General features: G+C 38.1%; 3 protein-coding genes and 1 pseudogene across 3 annotated transcripts; 2 read left to right on the forward strand and 2 right to left on the reverse strand.

The window, feature by feature from the left end:
- The first annotated feature begins 5553 nt into the window (after positions 1–5553).
- On the forward strand, positions 5554–10398 carry LOC120136224 (auxin response factor 2-like). The gene is made up of 15 exons (XM_039152328.1): positions 5554–6127; positions 6271–6383; positions 6508–6603; positions 6687–6743; positions 6845–7000; positions 7102–7186; positions 7369–7459; positions 7565–7729; positions 7876–7995; positions 8134–8209; positions 8318–8489; positions 8602–9521; positions 9609–9799; positions 9892–10073; positions 10175–10398. The coding sequence occupies exons 1-14, from the start codon at positions 5986–5988 to the stop codon at positions 10058–10060; spliced, it is 2553 nt and encodes an 850-aa protein (XP_039008259.1). The 5' UTR covers positions 5554–5985; the 3' UTR covers positions 10061–10073; positions 10175–10398.
- A 261-nt stretch (positions 10399–10659) lies between these two features.
- On the reverse strand, positions 10660–23996 carry LOC120136228 (transcription factor ICE1-like). The gene is made up of 6 exons (XM_039152331.1): positions 22869–23996; positions 22346–22570; positions 22073–22243; positions 21379–21527; positions 21222–21258; positions 10660–10733 (listed from the first exon to the last, which is right to left on the reverse strand). The coding sequence occupies exons 1-4, from the start codon at positions 23961–23963 to the stop codon at positions 21444–21446; spliced, it is 1575 nt and encodes a 524-aa protein (XP_039008262.1). The 5' UTR covers positions 23964–23996; the 3' UTR covers positions 10660–10733; positions 21222–21258; positions 21379–21443.
- On the reverse strand, positions 11088–11971 carry LOC120136230 (annotated as a pseudogene).
- On the forward strand, positions 15382–20370 carry LOC120136223 (auxin response factor 2-like). The gene is made up of 14 exons (XM_039152327.1): positions 15382–15961; positions 16108–16220; positions 16343–16438; positions 16526–16582; positions 16683–16838; positions 16936–17020; positions 17202–17292; positions 17399–17563; positions 17710–17829; positions 17967–18042; positions 18152–18323; positions 18437–19359; positions 19438–19628; positions 19721–20370. The coding sequence occupies exons 1-14, from the start codon at positions 15820–15822 to the stop codon at positions 19887–19889; spliced, it is 2556 nt and encodes an 851-aa protein (XP_039008258.1). The 5' UTR covers positions 15382–15819; the 3' UTR covers positions 19890–20370.
- Positions 23997–24856: the final 860 nt, after the last annotated feature.

The following is a 24856-nucleotide window of genomic DNA, read 5'->3' on the forward strand; positions in this document are numbered from 1 at the left end:
GCATGATTAGTTACTAGACTTAACAAACTTAACAAACTCACAAACTCAGCTGCTAATACTAATCTGTTTCAACATGCTGTATATATATACAATGTAGTGCATTATGAAAAAATACGTGAATAACACTTCTTGAATTACTTCAATACTTTGTTTTACAACATGGTATCTTTCGCCATTGATCTTGGAGGCTTCTTCCCTCCGTTGCTTCTCTGATAATTTCTGCAAAGTTCGTCTTCTTCTTTCTCAACTAGTGTTTCGTCCATGGCTGATGAGGATGTTGTACACAGCCTTGATCTTGGAGAGTCATCGAGACACAGTCGCTTGTTCACCAACAAGAAAGTTAATATTGTGCTCAATGAAATGAATTACCTGTTATGGAAACAACAAGTTCTTTTAACAGTAAGAAGTCATCGCCTGGAACGGTTGCTCACTGGGGATCTTAAACCTCCGCCGGCGCAGATTCAGTCCGGAGATGGCACACTAGAAGTTAATGAAGATTACGAGATCTTTGTAGCACAGGATAGTGCCTTAGCCTCCTGGCTATTATCAACAATCAGCGATCACATTTTGCCTCAGTTCGTTGGTGCAGAAACGGCCGCGGATGTATGGTCAACGGTTCTCAAGTTTTTTGCCAATCGATCCACAACGACGGTAATGAGTCTCCACTGCAAGTTGAGGTCGATTAAAAAAGGTGATGAGAGTATGCGATCGTATCTTACACAGATCAAAGAAGTTTGTGATGCACTAGCTGCGTGTGGAAGTGCGATTTCAGATTTGGAACAAATAGCCACTATATTGAATGGCTTACCGTATGATTATCAACCGTTTATGGCGGTTATAACGGCGAGCAAAGAAGCTTTCTCTCTTGATGGAGTAAAGTCTGTGCTAGTTGATGCCGAGGCACAACTTAAGAATTTTCAGCTTCAAACTCAAGTTTCCATGAGTGCAAATGTTGCTCGTGTGCAGAGCAACAATCAAGGCCATGGTCAGTACAATCGACCTTATAGTTCGAGTGGCAGATCTGGTGCACGAACGGGAGCTCGTGGTCGAGGACGTACTAGGCTTCAATGTCAACTATGTGGCAAAACTGGTCACTCAGTGGACAGATGTTGGCATCGATTTGATCAGAATTTTCCAGGAGTGTTAGCTCAAAAAGACGAATCTAATGCTGTAGATATTAACTCGTGTGAGGTGACTAATTCATACAATAACAATGCGCGTCCTCAAGTTCATATGGTCTCTCCAAACTCAGACATGTGGATTGTAGACTCGGGAGCCACACATCATGTCACCCCCGAGGCTTCTAAAGTAATCGATGGCTCGGACTACACTGGTCCAGGTAAGCTGGTCGTGGGTAATGGTCAAGCTTTAAACATTAGTAAAACTGGAACTGTGATTCTCAATGCTAAGAATCGAGCTTTGTTTATTCATAACTTGTTACATGTTCCATCAGTTACTAAAAACTTACTCTCTGTCTCAAAGTTTGCTAGAGACAATGGTGTCTATTTTGAGTTTCATGCAAAGGAGTGTCTTGTTAAAGATGAAGAAACGGATGTTGTTCTGTTGCAAGGACAAGAGAGTGGTGGACTGTATCAGTTTGTTACCACAGTGGATGATCAACATAATGGTGCAAACGATTTAGAAGCAAATGTAGTTAATAAAGTTTCAAGTGATGTGAAAAGTTCTTATACTTTGTGGCACATGAGACTTGGGCATCCAGCTCATGCATCACTTGTGAAAGCTTGTAAACACATTGGAATTGTTTTCCCTACTACTGAGAGTACTGTAAATGGTGATATGTGTTGCATGTAAAATGGGAAAAAGCCATAAGATTCCCTTCAATGAATCCTCTACAGTTTATACAAATCCCTTCCAGCTTGTATTCTCGGATCTGTGGGGGCCCTCGCATATTGTTTCAAACAGCTTTTACTATTATGTTTCGTTTGTTGATGCACACACGAGATATTGCTGGGTATACTTGTTGAAAACTAAGAATCAAGCCTTACATGCTTATCAGTCGTTTCATGAAATGGTCAAAACACAGTTTGGTGTTGTGATTAAAGAAGTGCAAACAGATTGGGGAGGTGAGTATCGTCCTATATCTTCACTGTTGACAAAGCTGGGTGTTCATCATCGGTTGTCTTGCCCACATACTTCAGAACAGAACGGAGTGGTCGAAAGGAAACACCGCCACATCGTTGAATTGGCCCTTGTCTTGATGGCTCAAGCATCCTTGCCGTTTAGATTTTGGTCATATGCAGTAAGCACTGCAGTTCATCTAATCAATCGCCTTCCCACACGAGTTTTGCAAGGAAAGTCACCATTTGAGGAGTTGTATAACAAATTACCAGATTATGGTTTTTTAAAAGTATTCGGGTGTAGGTGCTTTCCCCATCTTCGAGCTTATCAAGGTCATAAACTGAGTTATAGATCACAACCGTGCACCTTCCTTGGATATAGCACACAACATAAAGGATATCAGTGCATGGCGTCTGATGGGAGGATTTACATCTCGAGACATGTCATTTTTGATGAACAGTTTTTTCTTTTTGCAGGTAAACAAGATATTCAAAACAATGGTCACAACCTTACAAAGTTGACCATGCAGCTGCCTGTGGTTAATGGAGCAGGTAGAGTTTGCATGAGAGTAGGTGTGCCACACGAAAGTCAAGAACAACCACCCATCGTGCCTGTACAACCTGCTACAATGTCTTCAGATGTAGGACAACAAACGTCTAGTTCTAGTCCTACTATGGATCCAACTAGAGACAGTGTGGAGCACTCGAATGAAGTTGAACAAGAGATTATCAATCAATTATCTAAGGACACTAGTTTAACTCAAGGTGAGTTGCAAGGAGTGATGCAAAACACGATTGATGAAGCACAGTCAGCAGCTGCTCCAGTTACTCGACATCCTATGATGACCAGGAGCAAATGTGGGATATTCAAACCAAAGCTCTATTCCATAGCTCATGTCGAGGCTGATAAGGAACCAAGCTCGATATATGAGGCGTTGCAGTCTCCTCAGTGGAAGACAGCAGTTAATGAGGAGTATGAAGCATTAGAAAGAAACAACACGTGGTCCCTTGTTAGGTTACCTGAAGGGCGGTCTATAGTGGGGTGCAAGTGGATCTTTCGAGTAAAGAAGAATGCAGATGGATCGGTGCAGAGATACAAGGCCAGACTTGTGGCCAAGGGATTCACACAAGTTCCTGGACAGGATTTTCAGGAAACTTTTAGCCCAGTGGTTAAAACCTCTACCGTTAATGTCATGTTAGCACTTGCAGTTCAGAACAATTGGGAGATGAGGCAAGTTGATGTGAATAATGCCTTTTTGAATGGTGAGCTTCATGAGGATGTATTTATGCGGCAACCTCAAGGCTTTGAGAAGGTAGCTCCAGATGGTTCTCAGTTAGTCTGCAAGCTACATAAAGCTTTGTATGGTCTTCGCCAAGCCCCGCGTAACTGGTTTGCAAAATTGAGGAATTATGTGATTAGCATCGGTTTTAAGAGCTCACAAGCTGACAACTCACTGTTTATTAAGCAAGAAGAAGGGCAAGTGATGTACATTCTGGTTTATGTCGATGATATAATCATCACTGGCTGCTCAAAGGATGAGATTGAAAAGGTAGTTGTCTTGCTGGGGAAGAAGTTTTTCCTCAAAGATCTTGGCCAGTTGAACTATTTTCTTGGCGTTGAAGTTAAGCATACAGGTGGTGCTATTTTCCTTAGCCAAAAGAAATACATCATGGAGTTGTTAACCAAGATGCGAATGGATACAACTACTTCAAATCCTACGCCTATGATTTCTTCACTGAAGTTTTTCAAAGATTCGGGTGATGAGATGAACGATGCAAAAGAGTATCGAAGCCTGGTGGGATTACTCTTGTATGCGTGTCATACAAGGCCGGATATTGAATTTAGTGTGAACAAGTTGGCTCAATTCATGCATGCACCCCGGGAACAACACTTTGTTGCAGCAAAACGGATTCTACGATACCTTCGAGGGACTCTTGACTATGGTCTAGTGTTTTCTCCAAGTAATGAGCCAATTCAACTTACAGCATTTGCAGATGCTGATTGGGGAGGTAGTATAGATGACCGACGCTCGATATCTGGATGTTGTGTGTGTATCTAGGTGGGAATCTTGTCATGTGGAGTTCAAGAAAACAGAAAACGGTGTCAAGGTCCACCACTGAAGCCGAGTATCGAAGCTTAGCAGACGTTGCATCAGATGTAACTTGGTTGGATGCGTTGTTAGCAGATATGGGTGTTCGAATGGGAGCCTCACCTGTTATTTGGTGCGATAACTCAAGTGCAATTGCAATGAGTGAAAATCCTGTGTATCATTCAAAAACTAAACACGTTGAACTCGACGTTCATTTCGTTAGAGAAAAGGTTGCAGCTGGGAAGTTGAAGGTCAATTATGTGCCTACTGCACACCAGGTGGCTGATGGGCTAACCAAGGCTCTGCCAAAAGATCGTTTTGCTGAGTTTCGGCAAAGGCTGGGAGTGTTACCGTTTGAAAGCTTGGAGCAGCAGGAAGGATGTTGAAGAATTGAAGCAGCAGGGGAGGATGTTGAACATATTCTAGAAGTTGCCAACACAGCATAGTTGGTTATCCAGCTCATCATGATTAGTTACTAGACTTAACAAACTTAACAAACTCACAAACTCAGCTGCTAATACTAATCTGTTTCAACATGCTGTATATATATACAATGTAGTGCATTATGAAAAAATACGTGAATAACACTTCTTGAATTACTTCAATACTTTGTTTTACAACAGAGCCCGACCTGATTTTATTACTATGGATGTTTTAATAATAGTTGACGGTAGTATGAATACAAATTTTAAAAATTAAAAATCAAAATTAAAAACTAATATGAGGTAATTAAAAATCAAACTAAGTTATCATAAATAAAAAATTTGATCAAATTAAACCGATCTCATACTACGAGATATTTTGTAAAACATCCCTTTTTAGGTGCGTACTGTAGAGAAAAAGGCAGAACCTGCTGAAGTGCACGAGAGGTTTTTAACTACGCACACCTGGCCCTACCATAAACCCTAGCCCCTACCAAAGCTAGATTAGCATTATCTTCTCAAACCATTTTCAGTTTCATATCCACCCAAAGCTGCACGAAAACCCCCAATTTCCACCCGTAAAAACAAAACAACTTTAACGTCAGGAAAACGCCGTTAAACTATCCTAAAATCCCCGACGTGACGGAAAGGCACGGGAAAAACAAAGGGAAAGCCGCCTTTATTTAATTAACCCAGAGAGTTTTTTTTTGTAATTTAATTCAATATTATTAATCTTAATCTGCCTGCACCTCTGCACTAGTATCTGGTCCCCTCGATCCCTACCACTATAAGCTCACAGGAAGTATCCGGTACCACAACATAGAGCCAGACCGGTTAACGCCGGTTGTCGGTTTTTCTGTTGGGTTAAAATTTGACCCTGGTTTAAATGATTGCCCTTTCTCTTCCAAAGTTCTGACTCAACCTTTGGTTAAGTCTCTCTACCCCTCATTCGACACAGACAGAGACGAGGGAAAGATAGACAAAGAAAGGAAGTAAAAAAGATTTGTTTTCCTTTTGTTTTTGGGTGTTGTTTACAAGCTTTGATTTTTCATCTTCTGCTGCAGTTGAAGGTGGAAGAGAAGAATATAGAGAGGCTTAGGTTTTTTTGTTTTTCAGAAATGGAAGAGTGAAAGCGACTATAGATAAAAAAGTGGATTTTGATTGATTGGTGCTGAAATCGCGAAGATTGCTTGATGAACTGAGAGAAATACAGGCTTGTGGTGATTAAATTTCGTCAAGGTGTTGATTTCGTGTGGTGAAAAGGTGAAACTAGTGATTTAACGACGGTGTTGCTGGTAGATTGTGTGGAAATTGGAGTTATGGTTTTTAGTTGTCGATTGAGGAGCTTTAGAGTGTATCAAATGAGAGATCTGAGCTGAAAGCTTTTGGGAAAAAATGACTATTTCGGAAGTATCAACAAAAGGAAATTGTGTAAACGGAAGAGAGAATTTTTCTTCTGGTTACAATGAGCAAAATGATGATAGGAACGCCATGGAGAGGCAGAATGGTCATTGTGCTCGTTCAGCTGCCGTCAGAGGTATGACCCCTTTCTTCCTTTCAACTTCCGGTTCCGGCTTTCCTTTTATCCATAATTGTTAATCTCGAGTTATTTATCCTTTTTCTGGGGTTTTTGTCGACTGCCTTTTTAATATTTATTTGGATTCGTATGTGGGAACATAGACCCTGAAACGGCGTTGTATAAGGAGCTATGGAATGCATGTGCTGGACCTCTGGTGACGGTCTCTCGCGAAGGAGATCGCGTGTTCTACTTCCCTCAAGGTCACATAGAACAGGTTTCTCTTTTACTTTTTTGTCTCCTGTTTTCTTCTTCCTCAAGATCACATTGAGAAGTTATCTTCCATTTCGGGGTTTGTTTTTTTAATTTGCTTCCTAACGTTAGTGTTTCTGGTGAATCAGGTTGAGGCATCTACTAATCAGGCATCAGACCAACAGATGCCACTGTATGATCTTCCATCAAAGATCCTTTGTCGTGTGATTAACGTTCAATTAAAGGTACCTTTCACCTCCTTTATGCATGTTTCTATTTTTTTCTCGGATTTGGTTTACTAATGAGATGAATAACCTTTTGTTGTTAGGCTGAACCGGATACAGATGAGGTTTTTGCACAAGTAACTTTACTTCCTGAACCTACTGTAAGTTTGGACTCTGTTTTTCTTTTTGGGGCTTTAGGTTCTGAGTTGAGGAAGAGTTGAGTTTCTAATGTTTTGTTCTTTGCTTCATCTGATGTTTCTAGCAAGATGAGAACATAATGAACAAGGAACCTCCCATTCCTGAACCCCCACGGTTCCAAGTGCATTCCTTTTGCAAGACCCTGACTGCCTCAGATACGAGCACCCACGGTGGGTTTTCGGTTCTCAGGCGGCATGCAGATGAATGCCTTCCACCATTGGTTTGTGTCTGTCTGTTGCTTATGTCTAGTTCCTGTTTTTGTTTCCTTTTCTTTTATTATGATGATTTGGTTGTGATTCTTTTGGGTTTTTTCTTTAACAGGACATGTCTCTGCAACCTCCAACACAGGAGTTGGTTACTAAGGATTTGCATGGAAATGAGTGGCGATTCCGTCATATCTTCAGGGGTAATGCCATAAGCCTAATTGGTTTTCATGCTTATAGTTAATGCGCCATGGAATTCAAGGAGTTTGGTTTTAAAATATGCTCACAAGTTCTGGCCTTTGTTTTTTCTTTTTTACAAAATAAGCTGCAATTTGCTTGTAAAAATCCCTTTCTTTACTGTTTGGTTCTACTATGATAATACCAGGTCAGCCACGAAGACACTTGCTTCAAAGTGGTTGGAGTGTTTTCGTTAGCTCCAAGAAGCTTATTGCTGGGGATGCGTTTATATTTTTAAGGTTTTTCTTTTTTCCTCAAATGTGCTTTGAAATATGGCGTTTTAGCATTGAATTTTTTGCTTGAGCTTGAGGGCTTAAACGTGAAAATGCATGTATATTTTCTAGAGGTGAGAATGAAGAGCTACGGGTTGGTGTACGACGAGCATTGAGACAGCATGGGAATGTTCCTTCGTCCGTAATATCAAGTCATAGCATGCATCTTGGTGTGCTAGCTACAGCATGGCATGCCTTCTCAACAAGAACCATATTCACTGTGTATTACAAACCTAGGTTTGTAGATCAATCTACCATTTTTTCAAGCCGAGTTATTTTTACTTGCATGACATGTTTAATTTCTCAAAATAGATTATCGGGTGATAAAAGTTAAAGTGACGTTTCTGTTTAAGGAATTAATTTCAGTTTCTTGTCTCTTATAGGACAAGTCCAGCCGAATTTATTGTTCCATTTGATCAGTACATGGAATCTGTAAAGAACAATTACTCGATAGGGATGAGGTTCAAAATGAGATTTGAAGGTGAAGAATCTCCTGAGCAGAGGTATGGGACCTATCTTCCTTATATGGCTGTTTCAAAACAATTTTTCATTAAGTTTCTAGTATTTTATTGTTTAAGGGTATGCGTTCCAACATGATGCGAAAACTAGCCGAGTATGTATTTCAAATTTCTGTTCTGCAGGTTTACTGGGACGATAGTTGGAATTGAAGATTCTGATCCACAAAGGTGGCAAGATTCCAAATGGAGATGCCTCAAGGTAGACTTATTTGGTTTGACCATTGTTTAATATTTGTTAAGAATAATTAAAGAAATTATAGAATTTTCAAGTCATGGGAATTATTCACAATGTTTTAATCGCTTGTAGGTGCGATGGGACGAAATATCTTCCATACCTCGTCCAGAGAGAGTTTCTCCTTGGAAAATTGAACAAGCTCTGGCTCCTCCTGCCCTGAATCCCCTTTCAGTGCAGAGGCCAAAGAGGCCTCGATCTGTTGCCGTATCCCTGTCCCCCGATTATTTGGTGCTTGCTAAGGAAGGTAGGTGATAGCCTGTTAGGTGCTGTCTCATGTGACAGATTTGTAATATATTTTCATGTTTTCCACGTAATAGCTCATCTGGGAAAGATCTATTGACCAAGTTTGTTTTTAGGTTCATCTAAGGTTACTGTAGACCCTTTACCAGCCAGTGCGTTTTCAAGGGTCTTGCAAGGTCAAGAATTTCCGACCTTGAGAGGAACATTTGCTGAGAGTAATGATTCTGACACTGCTGAAAAGTCGATGATGTGGCCACCTTCAGCAGATGATGAGGAGAATGATGTCCCCGATGAAAGAAATTTTGGGTCACAGAATTGGATGTCCTCTGGGAGGCATGAACCAACATACACAGATCTGCTCTCTGGTTTTGGGTCAAATGCTGATTCATCTCGTGTATGTCGTCCGTCCTTGATCGATCAATCTTTAATAGCTGGTAATTCAATGAGAAATCAGTTATTAGATCAAGATGCTAAGCTTGGCTCTTGGTCCCTCTCGCACTCTGGTCTCTCACTCAAGTTAGCTGACACTAGTGCAAGCCCCCCTTTGCAAGGTTCCGATGTGCCTTCTCAGTCACGAGGAAATGGTAGATTTGGTGGTTTTCGTGACTACCCTGTACTTGAAGGTCGTAGGATTGAGCACTCACATGGTAATTGGTTGATGCCTCCCCTAACCTCATCTCATTACGAGAATTCGGTCCATGCAAGAGGCTTGATGCCCAAAACATTGCTGGTTCAAGAGCATAAGAACGGAAAGTCCAGAGAAGGAAACTGCAAGCTCTTCGGTATTCCTCTCATAAGTAATTCTAGTGGCTCAGATCCATCAGTCTCTCATGTTAGTGTGTTCAATAAGCCTGTGGGTCATGTGCAAGCAGCATTGCACCAAGTTCATTCATTTGAATCTGATCAAAAGTCTGAAAAGTCAAAGTTCTCCGAAGATAATTCTGCTTTTAATGAGCAGGAGAGAATATTTCACCTGGGTCAGCCCCATACAAGGGAGAATGTTTCATCTACTGCTTCAACTAGGAGTTGTACTAAGGTTCTTTTTCTCGTTCTTGATTTTTCAAGCTTGCAGTTATAAAATATACGATGGACTTGCTCAATTTTTTTTAGTTTTTGTTATCAGGTTCTCATGCAAGGGAATTCTCTTGGTAGATCTGTGGACCTTACTAAGATCAAGAACTATGAGGAATTGATCGTTGAATTGGATCATATATTTGAATTTGGAGGCGAATTAATGCCACCTCAAAAAAATTGGCTAGTTGTTTATACTGACAATGAGGGTGATATGATGCTTGTTGGCGATGATCCCTGGCAGTAAGGGTTTTCTAGAATCATCTTTCTATTTCATTTTTCACTATTTTGTGTTATATGGTTTACACTTCATCCAATTCTTGCATGTGAATTAGGGAATTTTGTGCCATGGTTTGCAAGATCGGTATATACACAAGGGAAGAGGTCCAGAAGATGAAGCCAGGGCCCTTGAGTTTAATGGTTGATAACAATCCAGTTGCTGCTGAAGGTGGAGATGGCAAAGGAGTGAATTGCCTGTCAGCATCTAGAGCTAAGAATTTATGAAATTCACTTATTGGTACTCTTCATATGGTCATGTCGCAATATCATAAACTTGTTTTCAATATGATGTCTAAAATCAATCTACGTAGTAAAATTGTTTGTTTCTTCTTGTTTCAGGTTTTTGATGGACGAATCTGGAGTGCAATAGTGACATTCCTGCTTGTAAGAACATGAACTTACTATAAAGCTGGGAACTGATTTGTGAGTATATTAGCATAAAGTTCACCTCATAAATCGTAATCCGATATATTTCGCACTGATGCCATGATCTAATTTTGGATATGTTAGTAGCAATTTGGTGTTTTTTATTTTAATATTTTCACATGTATACCCGAATCTTAATTTCATGCACTGCTGCACCACCCTCTGTACAGATGTTTGAACCTTTTTTTTTGCTGTGTATGTAATTAGGTTAATACTGATGTCTTTTCAAGTAAAGCATGTTTTTTTAAATCGTGGATAACATTTGGTGCATTTCAAGTAATGCTTTTTAGCCAGATCCATTTTTGACTAAAACATCAACCGACCAAATGTTGAGGCTTTCAGAACTGAAAATTGCATGGTGCAACAATGATACTACGCGCCCATCCTTATAACATGGATGTACAGCTTTCATAAGGTGTTCTGAAGTTTTTGAGCGCTATCTTTAATAGTCTCACATGTATTGTCTCATAAAATTCTAAGTTCTCTGATGAAGGAAATAATATGCTCTATCATATTAAAATCGTTAAAAATCGGAATTTGAGTTTTACCCGAATCAAACCCCAACAATTTGCGAACTTTAAGTGTTTGTTTACAGAGAAACTGACCAGCTCGTTGACTATGGACTGTGGGGTGGGGGGACTGAGTTTATTCAAACTTTGTTCAATGTGCCATCAGTCATGAGAAGCTTATCACAATTAAACCTTGAAATCCATTCAAAGAACTTCAAAAATGCTGAAACAAATGTTTATTCTTTCAAAAACTCAGTTAAGGTCTAGTTTCCTACCGATCCCAAATTAATGTAGGAACTCTCATGTTTTCAACTTGTAAAACTTGAAAAAGAAACTGCAATTTGCTTGGTTATTGTTCAGATAGAGTTGCTGAAGAACCCTAAATCATGTTGAAACCTACTGAAACCGAAAGTACGGCTTTGATTTACTCGGGATGGATGTCCTGCCCCTGCGTTGCTGGATAAAAATATGAACACATCAATGAAAATGAAGAAATAAAGAATGGGAGATTGAAATAAGATTATTAGCCTGCTAGGGGAAAGTATCAGATATGGATGTGTTAGATTGTTCAGAAGGTTTTTTCATGTACTCAAGAGACCCGGGGTATCATATTAGTTATATCAATTTATCTATGTCTAAATACGCACGTGAGGGAAAAAGAGAGTTGGAGCAATGTTGGTTGAAGCAATACATGGTCAGAGATTACCTCAGCTCGAAAGATATCCTTGGAGAAGCCATTGAAACAGCTAATGACTACTTGCTGGATGTCGGGCCCGAGGTTGTACAAATCCCTCATTGTGGAGTGCAAAAGTACCAGGTGTTAGACTGTTCGCCCACAAAACATGTGGATGTTCACACCTTTTCCTTCTCTCAGCCTCACTTCAACCAACATACATATACACACACATTAAATGGAGCTTTATGTGTTCTGGAACTGATAATGAACTGATGGCATACAGTACGAGAAAGGCGGAAGCAACATGTTGCCCTTGCCGTGGGACTCCGTAACGAATTAGGGCAAATTTCTTCCTTGATATGACAGGACAAGGTAGTCGGAGTGGGCGTCATTGGATGGAAACTGGTTGTAGGTGTGATCCCAGAGCTTGGGAGTCCGACTCCTACTCGTTATGCAGATTATTGATCCTTTGCAGAAGTTCCTTTAGGTACCCAACGGCATCCCTAGAATAGAAGCTCTATCCATCTATTAGTAGAAAGGATAATGTTAAACTATACCATTGCTAAGAAGCAAAAAACTGAGAGAACATGAAACTCCAAAACTCTTCCTTCGCAAGCAACCGCATCACGTAAATCATACTTTTAAACAATCAATGAACTGCAGAAACTTAAACATTATCGATTATATCTATCCATGGCTGTATATTGTCGACATCGGTATCATGAGCGTAAACTATCGAAATAGTTAATATTATTTAAAATAAGCAAATAAATGATATGATTTTAAAAATTAAATAATCATTTTAAATATTTTTATAATATCATTAATATTTTTTAGAATGATTTAGTATGAATTTTATAAAAAAATATGATTATTTATTTATTTATTTATTGTTTACAAATAAAATTAAAATTTATTCTTTCGTCTTAATGTAAAAAATAAATATCTAAATGATATCCATAGTTAATTTTATGTGCTTATTTTTTTCTTAAAAATAAATTCTAACGTTTTCAACGTTACACTTTTAGGTGCTTTTACCGCTAAATGACATGTTTCGGGATTATAAAAATTGAAAAAATTATTTAATTTTTTTATATGTCTAATACAATCACTTAACAATTGAACTTAACGATGTTAATGGTCTAGACACCTAAAAGTATAACGTTGAAAACGTTAGACATATATTTTTACTGAAAAATTCATTAGGCACCTAAAATTAACTTTAGGTATAGTTTGATTACATATTTTTACATTAAGCATTCATATAATAATAATACTAAAGTTCAATATAATAAAAATATATTCACACTATAATTGAGTGACTAAACTTTTGGTCATTAATTTAAAATATCCTAATTTTAATCTTATAATCGTAGTAAAATAATTATTTTGTGGTGATAACATTATAGAAGTTAAATACAAAATATAACGAAATTAATCTAAATGACTAGCTTAGCTCAATGGTTGAATGTCTTACATCTTATGCTGTAGAGTATAAGATTTAATTCATGCTCGGAGCAAGAATGATTTTTAACAGAGAAAGAGAAACATGACGTGAAAATTAAAAATATAATAAAAATTGACATGTCATGCCATATCAACATTGTCGTTAAATTTTTAACGGTGAGATATCAAATTAAAACCTAAACTTTTTGAAAAAAAAATTAAGTACTAAAACGGAACAAAAGTAATATCTTCGGTACTAAATATATAAATATTAAAACGAACAAAAGTCATAACTTTGTACTATACGTATAGTTTACTCATATTAAAAATTCAAGGAGTAGTTCATAATTAATCTAATTATAATTAAAATTAAATTCTTAAAATAAATTAATCATGGAGTGATGTTTGAATTCTTTAATATTTACTTAATAAAAAATTAATTATTGATATATTTCATATGTCACATTAGTGATATGTTTAGACATTTAATGTAGATTCATCCTATTAGAAGATATTTGATAAAATATCCCGCTTTCAGTTGCGCACGGTAGAGAAAAAGGCAAGAAAGCAGAACCTACTAAAGTGCACGGGAGGGTGTTAACTACGCACACCTAGCCCTACCTGAAAGCACTAGGCCCTACCCAAGCTAGCTTAGCATTATCTCTTCAACCCATTTTCAGTTTCACATCCACCCAAAGCTGCCCGTTAATAGCACGACAAACCCCCGATCCCCCCCGTAAAAACAGAACAACTTTAACATCAGGACAAACGCCGTTAAACCCCAACTCCCTACCCTACTATCCCCGACGTGACGGAAAGCCACGGAAAAAACAAAGGGAAAACCGCATTTATTTAATTAACCCACATATTTTTTTTGTCATTTAATTCAAAATTAATTATTATACTGTAAATTATATGAATAATGACTAATATTTGAGTAATTTTTTATTTTTATTTTTTAATTAAAATTTTAAAATAATAAATTAATCATTAATATTATCGATTTATAACAAATTAATTATTCTTAATACCTGTTAGTGTGGTGCTACTGAAAGAAAGCTGGAAGCCCAAACAGAAGCACTGTCCACTTGATGTTTCAAACGAGGAGAACCTGAACCATCACCATCCCAAGGCCATGAACTCCAACAAAGAAGAATAAGAAGATGGAGGCAACATTGGATTTAGATTACTCGTCAGCGGAGGAGGGATTCCTCTACACTCATTGTCTGCGTTTAGTAGTAAGTGGTCTTACGTTGACCATAAAGACCACACTTAAATTGATATGTCGTGGCCTTTGGTGCAACACCTCGCGCGCTCACAATTAAATAAAGCTTTTTATTTGATTTCATTATTTTCATGTTGCCTTCTTTGGGAGTCTTTATGGTTTCACTTCTCTCAGAATAACCTTCCTATTTAGATCCTTCAAGTTGAACATTATTGATCTACACTTAAATTTCTGGCTGTCATTTGATTTATCCATCTTCTTAAACATCACAGATACTACGGCTACAACAATTCGGATCGGATCACAAGTATTAACATCATCAAACTTGTCCTTGTCAACCTCACTGGATAACACTTGGCTCCAGTAGTTTCTCCAACTCAACAGCACATGTGGTGTCATTTTACTTGCTCTTGGCGGTCTCCTCTATAACAAATTTTTTCCACAACTCAGCAAGACATAAGCCACAGTTTGAATCTTCTCCTTTCTAAGAGACCGTAACCTTTTTCCATCCTGTAATATATATATATATATATGGGAGACAAGTTTTTCTAAAGTACACATATTCAACAACACATATCTACATGGATAAGATTATATATATTTCGAAAAGATCCACTAATAGGTTGAAATTAACCACCATGATTGTAAAGGATCAAACATGTTTTCCTCATTGAGCCATGCGACTGTGGTTAGCAACATCTTTAAGCTTAACGACGATAGCGGAATTGAAAGAGTCAATTTTAGGGATGATCAACAGTTTTGGGGAGTCAAACCCGATATACGCGACTGTGTTATGTGGTAAAATGATGTCAAGTCACCAGTTTAACACGCCATATTAGCATTCCATCACCCCAAGTAACGATTGTTAACAACGAGCGTCCGATTAGTTAGAAATTGATAATGTAAATGTCCCATTTATAACTTTAAAAACTTTAATGGGAAAACAAAAAATTATTCAAACATTAATGGTCATTTATCTAGTTTACCTTTATTATTTTAATCTTAATCTGCCGGCCCCTCTCCACTAGTAATCTGGTCCCCTCGATCCCTACCTCTATAAGATCACCGGGAGTATCCGGTACTACAAGAGAGAGCCAGACTGGTTAACGCCGGTTGTCAGTTTTTCAGTTGGGTTAAAATTTGACCCTGGTTTAAATGATTGCCCTTTCTCTTCTCTTCCACAGTTCGGACTCACCCTTGGTTAAGTCTCTCGACCCCTCATTCGACACAGACAGAAACGAGGGAAAGATAGAGATAGAAAGGAAGTAAAAAAGATTTGTTTTCCTTTTGTTTTGGGGTTTTGGGTGTTTAGAAGCTTTGATTTTTCATTTTCTGCTGCAGTTGAAGGTGGAAGGGAAGAATATAGAGAGGCTGAGGTTTTTTTTTTGTTTTTCAGAAACGGAAGAGTGAAAGCGACTATAGATAAAAAAGTGGATTTTGATTGATTGGTGCTTAAATCGCGAAGGTTGCTTGATGAACTGAGAGAAATACAGGCTTGTGGTGATTAAATTTCATCAAGCTGTTGATCAAAGTTTCAGAGAAAGAGTGTTGATTTCGTGTGGTGAAAAGGTGAAGCTAGTGTTTTAACGACGGTGTTGCTGGTAGATTGTGTGGAAATTGGGTTTATGGTTTTTAGTTGTCGATTGAGGAGCTTTAGAGTGCATCAAATGAGAGATCTGAGCTGAAAGCTTTTGGGAAAAAAATGACTACGTCGGAAGTATCAATAAAAGGAAATTGTGTAAACGGTATAGAGAATTTTTCTTCTGGATATAATGAGCAAAATGATGATAAGAACGCCATGGAGAGGCAGAATGGTCATTGTGCTCGTTCAGCTGCCGTCAGAGGTATGACCCCTTTCTTCCTTTTAACTTCCGGTTCCGGATTTCCTTTTCTCCATTATTGTTGATCTCGAGTTCTTTCTCTTTTTTCTGGGTTTTTTTTTGTCGACTGCCGTTATAATATTTATTTGGTTTCGTATGTGGGAACATAGACCCTGAAACGGCGTTGTATACGGAACTATGGAATGCATGTGCTGGACCTCTGGTGACGGTCCCCCGCGAAGGAGAGCGCGTGTTCTACTTCCCTCAAGGTCACATAGAACAGGTTTCTCTTCTTCATTTTTGTCTTCCGTTTTCTTATTCCTCAAGATCACATCGAGAAATTATCTTCCATTTCGGGGTTTGTTTTTAATTTGCTTCCTAACGTTAGTGTTTATGGTGAATCAGGTTGAGGCATCTACTAATCAGGCATCAGACCAACAGATGCCACTGTATGATCTTCCATCAAAGATCCTTTGTCGTGTGATTAACGTGCAGTTAAAGGTACCTTTCACCTCTTTTATGGCTATTTGTATTTTTCTTCTTTTGGGATTTGGTTTACTAATGAGATGAATAACCTTTTGTTGTTAGGCTGAACCGGATACAGATGAGGTTTTCGCACAAGTGACTTTACTTCCTGAACCCATTGTAAGTTTGTAGTCTGTTTTCTTTTTGGTGCTTTAGGTTCTGAGTTGAGGAAGAGTTGAGTTTCAATTTTTTTGTTCTTTGCTTCATCTGATGTTTCTAGCAAGATGAGAACATGGTGGACAAGGAACCTCCCATTCCTGAACCCCCACGGTTCCAAGTGCATTCCTTTTGCAAGACCCTGACTGCCTCAGATACGAGCACACATGGTGGGTTCTCGGTGCTCAGGCGGCATGCAGATGAATGTCTTCCACCACTGGTTTGTGTCTGTCTGTTGCTTATGTCTAGTTCCTGTTTCTGTTTCCTTTATGTTGTTATGATGATTTGGTTGTGATTCTTTTGGGTTTGTTCTTTAGGACATGTCTCTGCAACCTCCAACACAGGAGTTGGTTACTAAGGATTTGCATGGAAATGAGTGGCGATTCCGTCATATATTCAGGGGTAATGCTTTAAGCTTAATTGGTTTTCATGCTTATAGTTAATGCGCCATGGAATTCAAGGAGTTTGGTTATAAAATACGCTCACAAGTTCTGGCCTTTGTTTTTTGTTTTTACAAAATAAGCTGCAATTTGCATGTAAAAATCCCTTTGTTTACAGTTTGGTTCTACTGTGATTATACCAGGTCAGCCACGAAGGCACTTGCTTCAAAGTGGTTGGAGTGTTTTCGTTAGCTCCAAGAAGCTTGTTGCTGGGGATGCGTTTATATTTTTAAGGTTTTTCTGTTTTCCTCAAATGTGCTTTGAAATATGGTGTTTTACCATTGAATTCTTTTCTTGAGCTTAAGGGCTTAAACGTGAAAATGGCATGTGTATTTTCCAGAGGTGAGAATGGAGAGCTACGGGTTGGTGTACGACGAGCATTGAGACAGCATGGGAATGTTCCTTCGTCCGTAATATCAAGTCATAGCATGCATCTTGGTGTGCTAGCTACAGCATGGCATGCCTTCTCAACAAGAACCATATTCACTGTGTATTACAAACCTAGGTTTGTAGATCAATCTACCATTTTTACAAGCTGAATTATTTTTACATGCATGAAATGTTTAATTTCTCGAAATAGATCACCGGGTGATAAAAGTTCAAGTGACATTTCTGTTTAAGGAATTAATTTCAGTTTCTTGTCTCTTATAGGACAAGTCCAGCCGAATTTATTGTTCCATTTGATCAGTACATGGAATCTGTGAAGAACAATTACTCGATAGGGATGAGGTTTAAAATGAGATTTGAAGGTGAAGAATCTCCTGAGCAGAGGTATGGGACCTATCTTCCTTATCTGGCTGTTTCAAAACAATTTTTCATTAAGTTTCTAGTATTTTATTGTTTAAGGGTATTTCTGACATGATGTGAAAACTAGCCGAGATTATGTATTTCAAATTTCTGTACTGCAGGTTTACTGGGACGATAGTTGGAATTGAAGATTCTGATCCACAAAGGTGGCAAGATTCCAAATGGAGATGCCTCAAGGTAGACTTATTTAGTTTGACCATTGTGTGATATTTTTTAAGAATGATTAAAGAAATTTTAGAATTTTCAAGTCGTGGGAATTATTTCACAATGTTTTAATCGCTTTTAGGTGCGATGGGACGAAACATCTGCCATACCTCGTCCAGAGAGAGTTTCTCCTTGGAAAATTGAACACGCTTTGGCTCCTCCTGCCATGAATCCCCTTTCAATGCAGAGGCCAAAGAGGCCTCGATCTGTTGTCGTATCCCTGCCCCCCGATTCGTCCATGCTTACTAGGGAAGGTAGGTGATAGCCTGATAGGTGTTGTCTCATGTGACCGATTTGTAATATATTTTCATGTTTTTCCACGTAATAGCTCATCTGGGAAAGATCTATTGACCTAGTTTGTTTTTAGGTTCATCTAAGGTTACTGTAGACCCTTTACCAACCAGTGCGTTTTCTAGAGTCTTGCAAGGTCAAGAATTCCCGACCTTGAGAGGAACATTTGCTGAGAGTAATGAGTCTGACACTGCTGAAAAGTCAGTCATGTGGCCACCTTCAGCAGATGATGATAAGAATGATGGTGAAAGAAAATTTGGGTCAGAGAATTGGATGTCCTCTGGGAGGCATGAACCAACATACACAGATATGCTCTCTGGTTTTGGGTCAAATGCTGATTCATCTCGTGTATGTCGTCCGTCCTTGATTGATCAATCTTTAATAGATGGTAATTCAATGAGAAATCATTTACTAGATCAAGATGGTAAGCTTGGCTCTTGGTCCCTCTCGCACTCTGGTCTCTCACTCAAGTTAGCTGACACTAGTGCAAGCCCTCCTTTGCAAGGTTCCTATGTGCCTTACCAGTCACGAGGAAATGGTAGATCTGGTGGTTTTCATGACTACCCTGTAATTGAAGGTCGTAGGATTGAGCACTCGCATGGTAATTGGTTGATGCCTCCCCCAACCTCATCTCATTATGAGAATTCGGTCCATGCAAGAGGCTTGATGCCTAAAACATCGCTGGTTCAAGAGCATAAGAACGGAAAGTCTAGAGAAGGAAACTGCAAGCTCTTCGGTATTCCTCTCATAAGTAATTCTAGTGCCTCAGATTCAGCAGTCTCTCATTTTAGTGCGTTCAATAAGCCTGTGGGTCATGTGCAAGCAGCATTGCACCAAGTTCATGCATTTGAATCTGATCAAAACTCTAAAAAGTCAAAGGTCTCGCAGTTGTCCGGCGATAATTCTGCTTTAAATGAGCAGGAGAGAATATTTCATCTGGGTCAGCCCCATACAAGGGAGAATGTTTCATCTACTGCTTCAACTAGGAGTTGTACTAAGGTTCTTTTTCTCGTTCTTGATTTTTCAAACTTGCAGTTATAAAATATACGGGGACTTGCTCAATTTTTTTATTTTTAGGTTCTCATGCAAGGGAATTCTCTTGGTAGATCTGTGGACCTTACTAAGATCAAGAACTATGAAGAATTGATCGCTGAATTGGATCATATATTTGAATTTGGAGGCGAATTAATGGCAGCTCAAAAGAATTGGCTAGTTGTTTATACTGACAATGAGGGTGATATGATGCTTGTAGGCGATGATCCCTGGCAGTAAGGGTTTTATAGAATCATCTTTCTATTTCATTTTTCACTATTTTGTGTTTGATGGTTTACACTTCATCTAATTCTTGATTGTGAATTAGGGAATTTTGTGCCATGGTTCGCAAGATTGGTATCTACACAAGGGAGGAGGTCCAGAAGATGAAGCCAGGGTCCTTGAGTTTAATGCTTGATGACAATCCAATTGCTGCTGAAGGTGGAGATGGAAAAGGAGTGAATTGCCTGTCAGCATCTAGTGCTAAGAATTTATGAAATTCACTTAATGGTATACTCTTGTGATGGTCATGTCGAAGCATCATAACCCTGTTTTCAATACGATGTCTAAAATTGATCTACATAGTAAACTTGTTTGTTTCTTATTGTTTCAGGTTTTTGGTGGAGGAATATGGATTGCAATAGTGACATTCCTGCTGGTAAGAACATGAAGTTACTAAAGCTGGGAACCGATTTGTGAATCTATATTAGCATCAAGCTCGCCTCATAATTCGTAATCCGATATATTCCGCTCTGATGCGATGATCCGATTTTGGATATGTTAGTAGCAATATGGTGTTTTTTATTTTAATATTTTTCATATGTATACCCGAATCTGAATTTCATGCACTGCTGCACCACCAGCCTTGCATTTTGCAACCCCACCCTCTGTACAGAGATGTTTGAACCCAACTATTTTATTTTTTTGAAGCTGTGAATGTAAATTAGGTTAATACAGCCATTTCTACTAACGTCTTTTTCAAGTAAAGCATACTTTTTTAAATCGTGAAAAACATTTGGTGCATTTCAAGTAATGCTCTTTAGCCATATCCATTGTATGGAGGAAACTGCTTGGTAAGCACGGCAACCCATTTTTGACCACAAGAATTCTTATATCTGTGGTGGCCGGTCGACTAGTGGGGTTGGGACTTGGGGTTTGAATAATAAAAAATATCTCATTTTTCTAAGGTTAATGTTTACTTTCTACTGGGAAATTATGTATAATAGTCCGACTCAGACATTAATATTATCTTCTCTTCCATTAAACCGAGTGGTCAGGTGCAGTGCCCATAGTCTCGTCAAATTACATCGAACCAGGACCCCATGCATTGGACATTTATTTACGCCTGTAAAATTTGACTTAAATTTTTTATTGATTTGTTAGAGTTAATTTAAGATTTTGATGCAGAGTTTGACTAAGAGTTTAATTTATTAAGTTTAAATAATTAAAAGAACTAAAAATTGTTTTTTTTAATTTTGAGTTTATTTTTATCAAAATTAAACTATGCAAATATGTGTAAAACTGTTCATCTTTCTTAATTTATTTGAACTATTAACAGCAATTTTCCATTCAAATAAAAAAAATAAAGTATCTAAAGCGGCTACAACCTCATTTCTCATTCCAATAAAAATAACAGTAGTAGCTTTCAATGGTGTATGCATGCATGCAAAATAGAAACCTGGATTATACCAAAAGTATCATTTCTCAAGCAAGAAGATGATTATACCAACCATTACCAACCAAATTTTGAGAAGTGAAAATAGCATGGTGCAACAACGATACTACATGCCCATCCTATGGGGTGGGGAGACTTGGTTTTTGCAAACTATATTCCAAGTGCCATCAGTCATGAGAAGCTTATCATAATTAAACCCAGAAATCCATTCAAAGAACTTAAAAAGTTAATTCTTTCAAAAATTCAGTTAATGGCGAGTTTGCCGCCAGTCCAAATTAATGCAGAACCTCTCATGTTGTTCTCAATTTGTAAAACTTGAAAAAAGAAACTGCAATTTGCTTGTTGGTTATTGTTCTGATAGAGCTGCTGAAGAACCCTAAATCATGTTGTTGAAGCCAGCTGAATCCAAAAGCACGGCTTTGATCTGCTCAGGATGGATGTCCTGCTCTTCCTTGCAGTGCTGGATCAAAATATGAACACATCAATGAAGATGAAATCAAAAATGAAAGATTGAGATAAGATGTAAGAGTTTCATTCAAATTTAAAAGTGAGACAAATTAATCAATATATAAATTTGGGAAAGATTAATAGTAAAAAAAATATATGGAAGTAAATTTATATTTATATAATTTCATTTGTAATCAAGTAGGACTCCTCTGATATTCTTCTTCTCTTGACATTAGTGAATTTTTTCCTCTTTTGCCTGTGTTTTTTTCTCGAAATGATTTTCCACGTATGTCAATTTTATTGGGCGATTATCATGCATGTCGTTATCCTCTAACATAAGATTATGAGCCTGTTAGGTGCAAGTATAAGATATGGATGTGTTCGATTTTTTAGAAGGTTTTTCCATGTACTAAAGCGACTTGGGGTATCATATTAGCCATATCCCCGTATCTGTCTAAATACACATTGGATTGATTGCCGGATACGGTAATGCGAGGGAAAAGGAGATTCAGAGTAACAACGGTTGAAGGAATACATGGTCAGAGAAGAGATTGTTACCTCCGCTCGAAAGATATCCATGGCGAAGCCATTGAAACAGCTAATGACTGCTTGCTGTATGTCGAGCCCGAGGCTGTCCAAAGCCCTCATTGTGGAGAGCAAAAGACCAGGTCTGCGCCCACAAAACATGTGAATGTTCACAGCTTTTCCTTCTCTCAGCCTCACTTCAATCTGCATAATACACACACACACACAAAACTCCATTTTATGTGTTCTGGAACCGATAATGAACTAATGGCATACAGTACGAGAAAGGCGGAAGCAACATTTTACCCTTGTCGGTTGCCCGTTGGGACTCAGTAACGAACCAGGGCAAAGTTCATCCTTGATATGACAGGGAAGGGTAGCTGGAGTGGGCGTCAAAGGAAGGAAACTGGTAGTAGGTGTGACCAAAGAACTTCCGGGGTTCGACTCCAATTCGTTATGCAGATCGTTGATCCTTTGCAAAAGTTCCTTTAGGTACTCTATGGCATCCCCTAGAATAGAAGCTCTATCCATCTATTAGTAGAAAGGATAATGTTAAACTATACCATTGCTAAGAAGCAAAAACTGAGAGAACATGAAACTCCAAAACTCTTCCTTTGCAAGTAACCGCAACACGTAAATCATACTTTCAAACAATCAATGAACTGCAGAAACTCAACATTATCGATAATGTGAAAGGACAATCTTATTTTGCTGATCTTCGGAACGACTGATCGCAATATGTAAAAGCAAAAGATACCATTCATTCACATAATGCACAAATACCACACCATGAAAACAAGCAATAACTAAAGTGAAAGGACAATCTTACTTTGCTGATCTTCGGAACGACTGATCGCAACATGTAAAGCCGATCATTGAGTTTCTTCCGACGGCGCCTCTCGGCCATCAAGTTTTTAGCTGGAAGCCCTTTCCTTTTACCAATTTGATCTCCTCCTGTAACTGTACTGTTTGCATTCGAGGTGCTCCCACCATTTTTGAGAGTTTCTTCAACCTTGTTAGTCTCGGTGAACTCATCCGAATCATAATTCAAAACTGACCCATCAATGCTAACATCTTCCAGTTCATCTCTAATGCAAATTTTATTCTTCTCATTCACTTTATTCATTTCTATCTTCCCTTTATCCCCCTCGGTTCCACTCGAAGCATTAACCTTTCCTCCGCCCAAATCCCCATAATTCCCTCCATTATCAGCCAAATTCTTCCTCAAAGCCGCCCTTTTCTGGAACAGAGTCGGCTGTGCTCCGACAGAAGGAAAACTATCCAGCGGCCTTAGCAATTTAGACCTACTTAAAAACAGAGAATTCCCAGGATTCTCAACGAACCCTTGAAAACCCGTGAACCCGGAACCCGAATTAGCAGTGTCTATCTGATTGCCAGAGATTATGTCAGTGAAACCACCCAAAACCCCAGAATTTTCCCTGTTCAACAAAGGACTAGCGTTTGTTGCTTGGTTGTCAAGGAATCCGATTTCGCCGAAATCAAACCCGTGATCTAAAGGGTTGTTGGAAACGACATTGAGGAGCGAAGATAAACCTGGTTTTGGCTGCAAAAAGAACTGTAACTGAGACGGGTCGAGATTGTTGAAAACAGAAGAAAATGGCGAACAAGAAGAGGTAGAATCCACTGGATGATGTTGCTGTTGCTGTTGCTGATGATGATGGTGCAGTAAGAGATTATTTTGATGGTCCCGGAGAATCGGTGGAAAGATACTGTTGTTTGGAACGTACCATTCGTCATCTAACATGGATTTGAGCGAAAATAAAGAACCCACAGTTTCTTTGTTTTCAATTACAACACCATTGTTGTTGTTGTTGTTGTTAACGTTGGTTCTGGTCCATGAAGCTGAGTGTTCGTTTCCTTTGTCTTCCGTCAAAATGACACCGCTGTTCACCTTCGAAAACATGGTCTTTGTAAACAAAAAACAAAACTGGGTTTTTTTTTGGACAATGAGAGAAGCAAAGCCTGAGTTTTTGTTTTGCGGAGCTTGAGCGGTTATGAACTTAAATAAAAAAAAAAAAGCAGCTTTGAAGGAGGGAAAGATAATTTTTTTAAAAAAAAATTAAATAAATAAAATTGAAAGTTTTTTTGACAGAAAGAACAACCTTCCCTATTTGTCATTGTTGATGAAGACACCGGAGGCTTTAACGACCGTTTTGCAACTTTATGCGTTACCCTCTTTTCCAAGTTTCAGTCACCATATGTTTTCACAATTCCATAATATATAATATTTTATTTACATTTAAATTCAGTTAAACTGTACAAATCTAAGACATATTTGTTGTAAAAAAATTGTTGTTATTTATTGACGTTCTTGGCTTAAGTATCAGTATTATCAGGGTTATGAGCGTTTAATGTCAAATAATTGTGAGTTATATTTCAAAATATAATACTTTGTTCTTACTCCATATTATAAAAAACAAATAAAAATAGTTAATATTATCATTGTGGGTTGATTAAGTGGTATGTATATATATAAAATTCTTGTCGATAGATTCATCTATCAAAATCAAATGTATAATACGATTCGATTTGAATTTAATCAACATATGACGGAATCAAAGTGGACACGAGAGATTTTATCTCTTAATTTTTTTTTGATTTGATGATAATTTAAGTTTCTCGTAATCAGATTTTAAATATTTAATAAATTATTATATTTTTTAATTAAGTAATTTAATTTTTTAAGAGTTGATTTTAAATTTGTCCCTATTTACAGTTTTCTACTCTTGATTGTTGGGATTTATTTGAAAATGGTAATATTTTTTTATGTTTAATGGTAAATTTATTTATGTCGAT

Source organism: Hibiscus syriacus, unplaced genomic scaffold, assembly GCF_006381635.1.
Source record: "Hibiscus syriacus cultivar Baekdansim isolate YM2019G1 unplaced genomic scaffold, ASM638163v2 tig00110621_pilon, whole genome shotgun sequence".
NCBI classification, from domain to species: Eukaryota; Viridiplantae; Streptophyta; class Magnoliopsida; order Malvales; family Malvaceae; genus Hibiscus; species Hibiscus syriacus.

Bases quoted from the DNA above. Each gene is read 5' to 3' on its own strand.
- LOC120136223 (XM_039152327.1), top strand. From the start codon at position 15,820: ATGACTACGTCGGAAGTATCAATAAAAGGAAATTGTGTAAACGGTATA. The intron at 16,583-16,682 runs GTAAGTTTGTAG...TGATGTTTCTAG, and splicing joins CTTTACTTCCTGAACCCATT to CAAGATGAGAACATGGTGGA. The intron at 17,564-17,709 runs GTTTGTAGATCA...TGTCTCTTATAG, and splicing joins ACTGTGTATTACAAACCTAG to GACAAGTCCAGCCGAATTTA.
- LOC120136224 (XM_039152328.1), top strand. From the start codon at position 5,986: ATGACTATTTCGGAAGTATCAACAAAAGGAAATTGTGTAAACGGAAGA. The intron at 7,187-7,368 runs GTAATGCCATAA...TGATAATACCAG, and splicing joins ATTCCGTCATATCTTCAGGG to GTCAGCCACGAAGACACTTG. The intron at 9,800-9,891 runs GTAAGGGTTTTC...CATGTGAATTAG, and splicing joins GTTGGCGATGATCCCTGGCA to GGAATTTTGTGCCATGGTTT.
- LOC120136228 (XM_039152331.1), bottom strand. From the start codon at position 23,963: ATGTTTTCGAAGGTGAACAGCGGTGTCATTTTGACGGAAGACAAAGGA. The intron at 22,571-22,868 runs GTAAGATTGTCC...TTCTACTAATAG, and splicing joins TCGTTCCGAAGATCAGCAAA to ATGGATAGAGCTTCTATTCT. The intron at 21,528-22,072 runs GTAACAATCTCT...ATTTTGATCCAG, and splicing joins TGGATATCTTTCGAGCGGAG to CACTGCAAGGAAGAGCAGGA.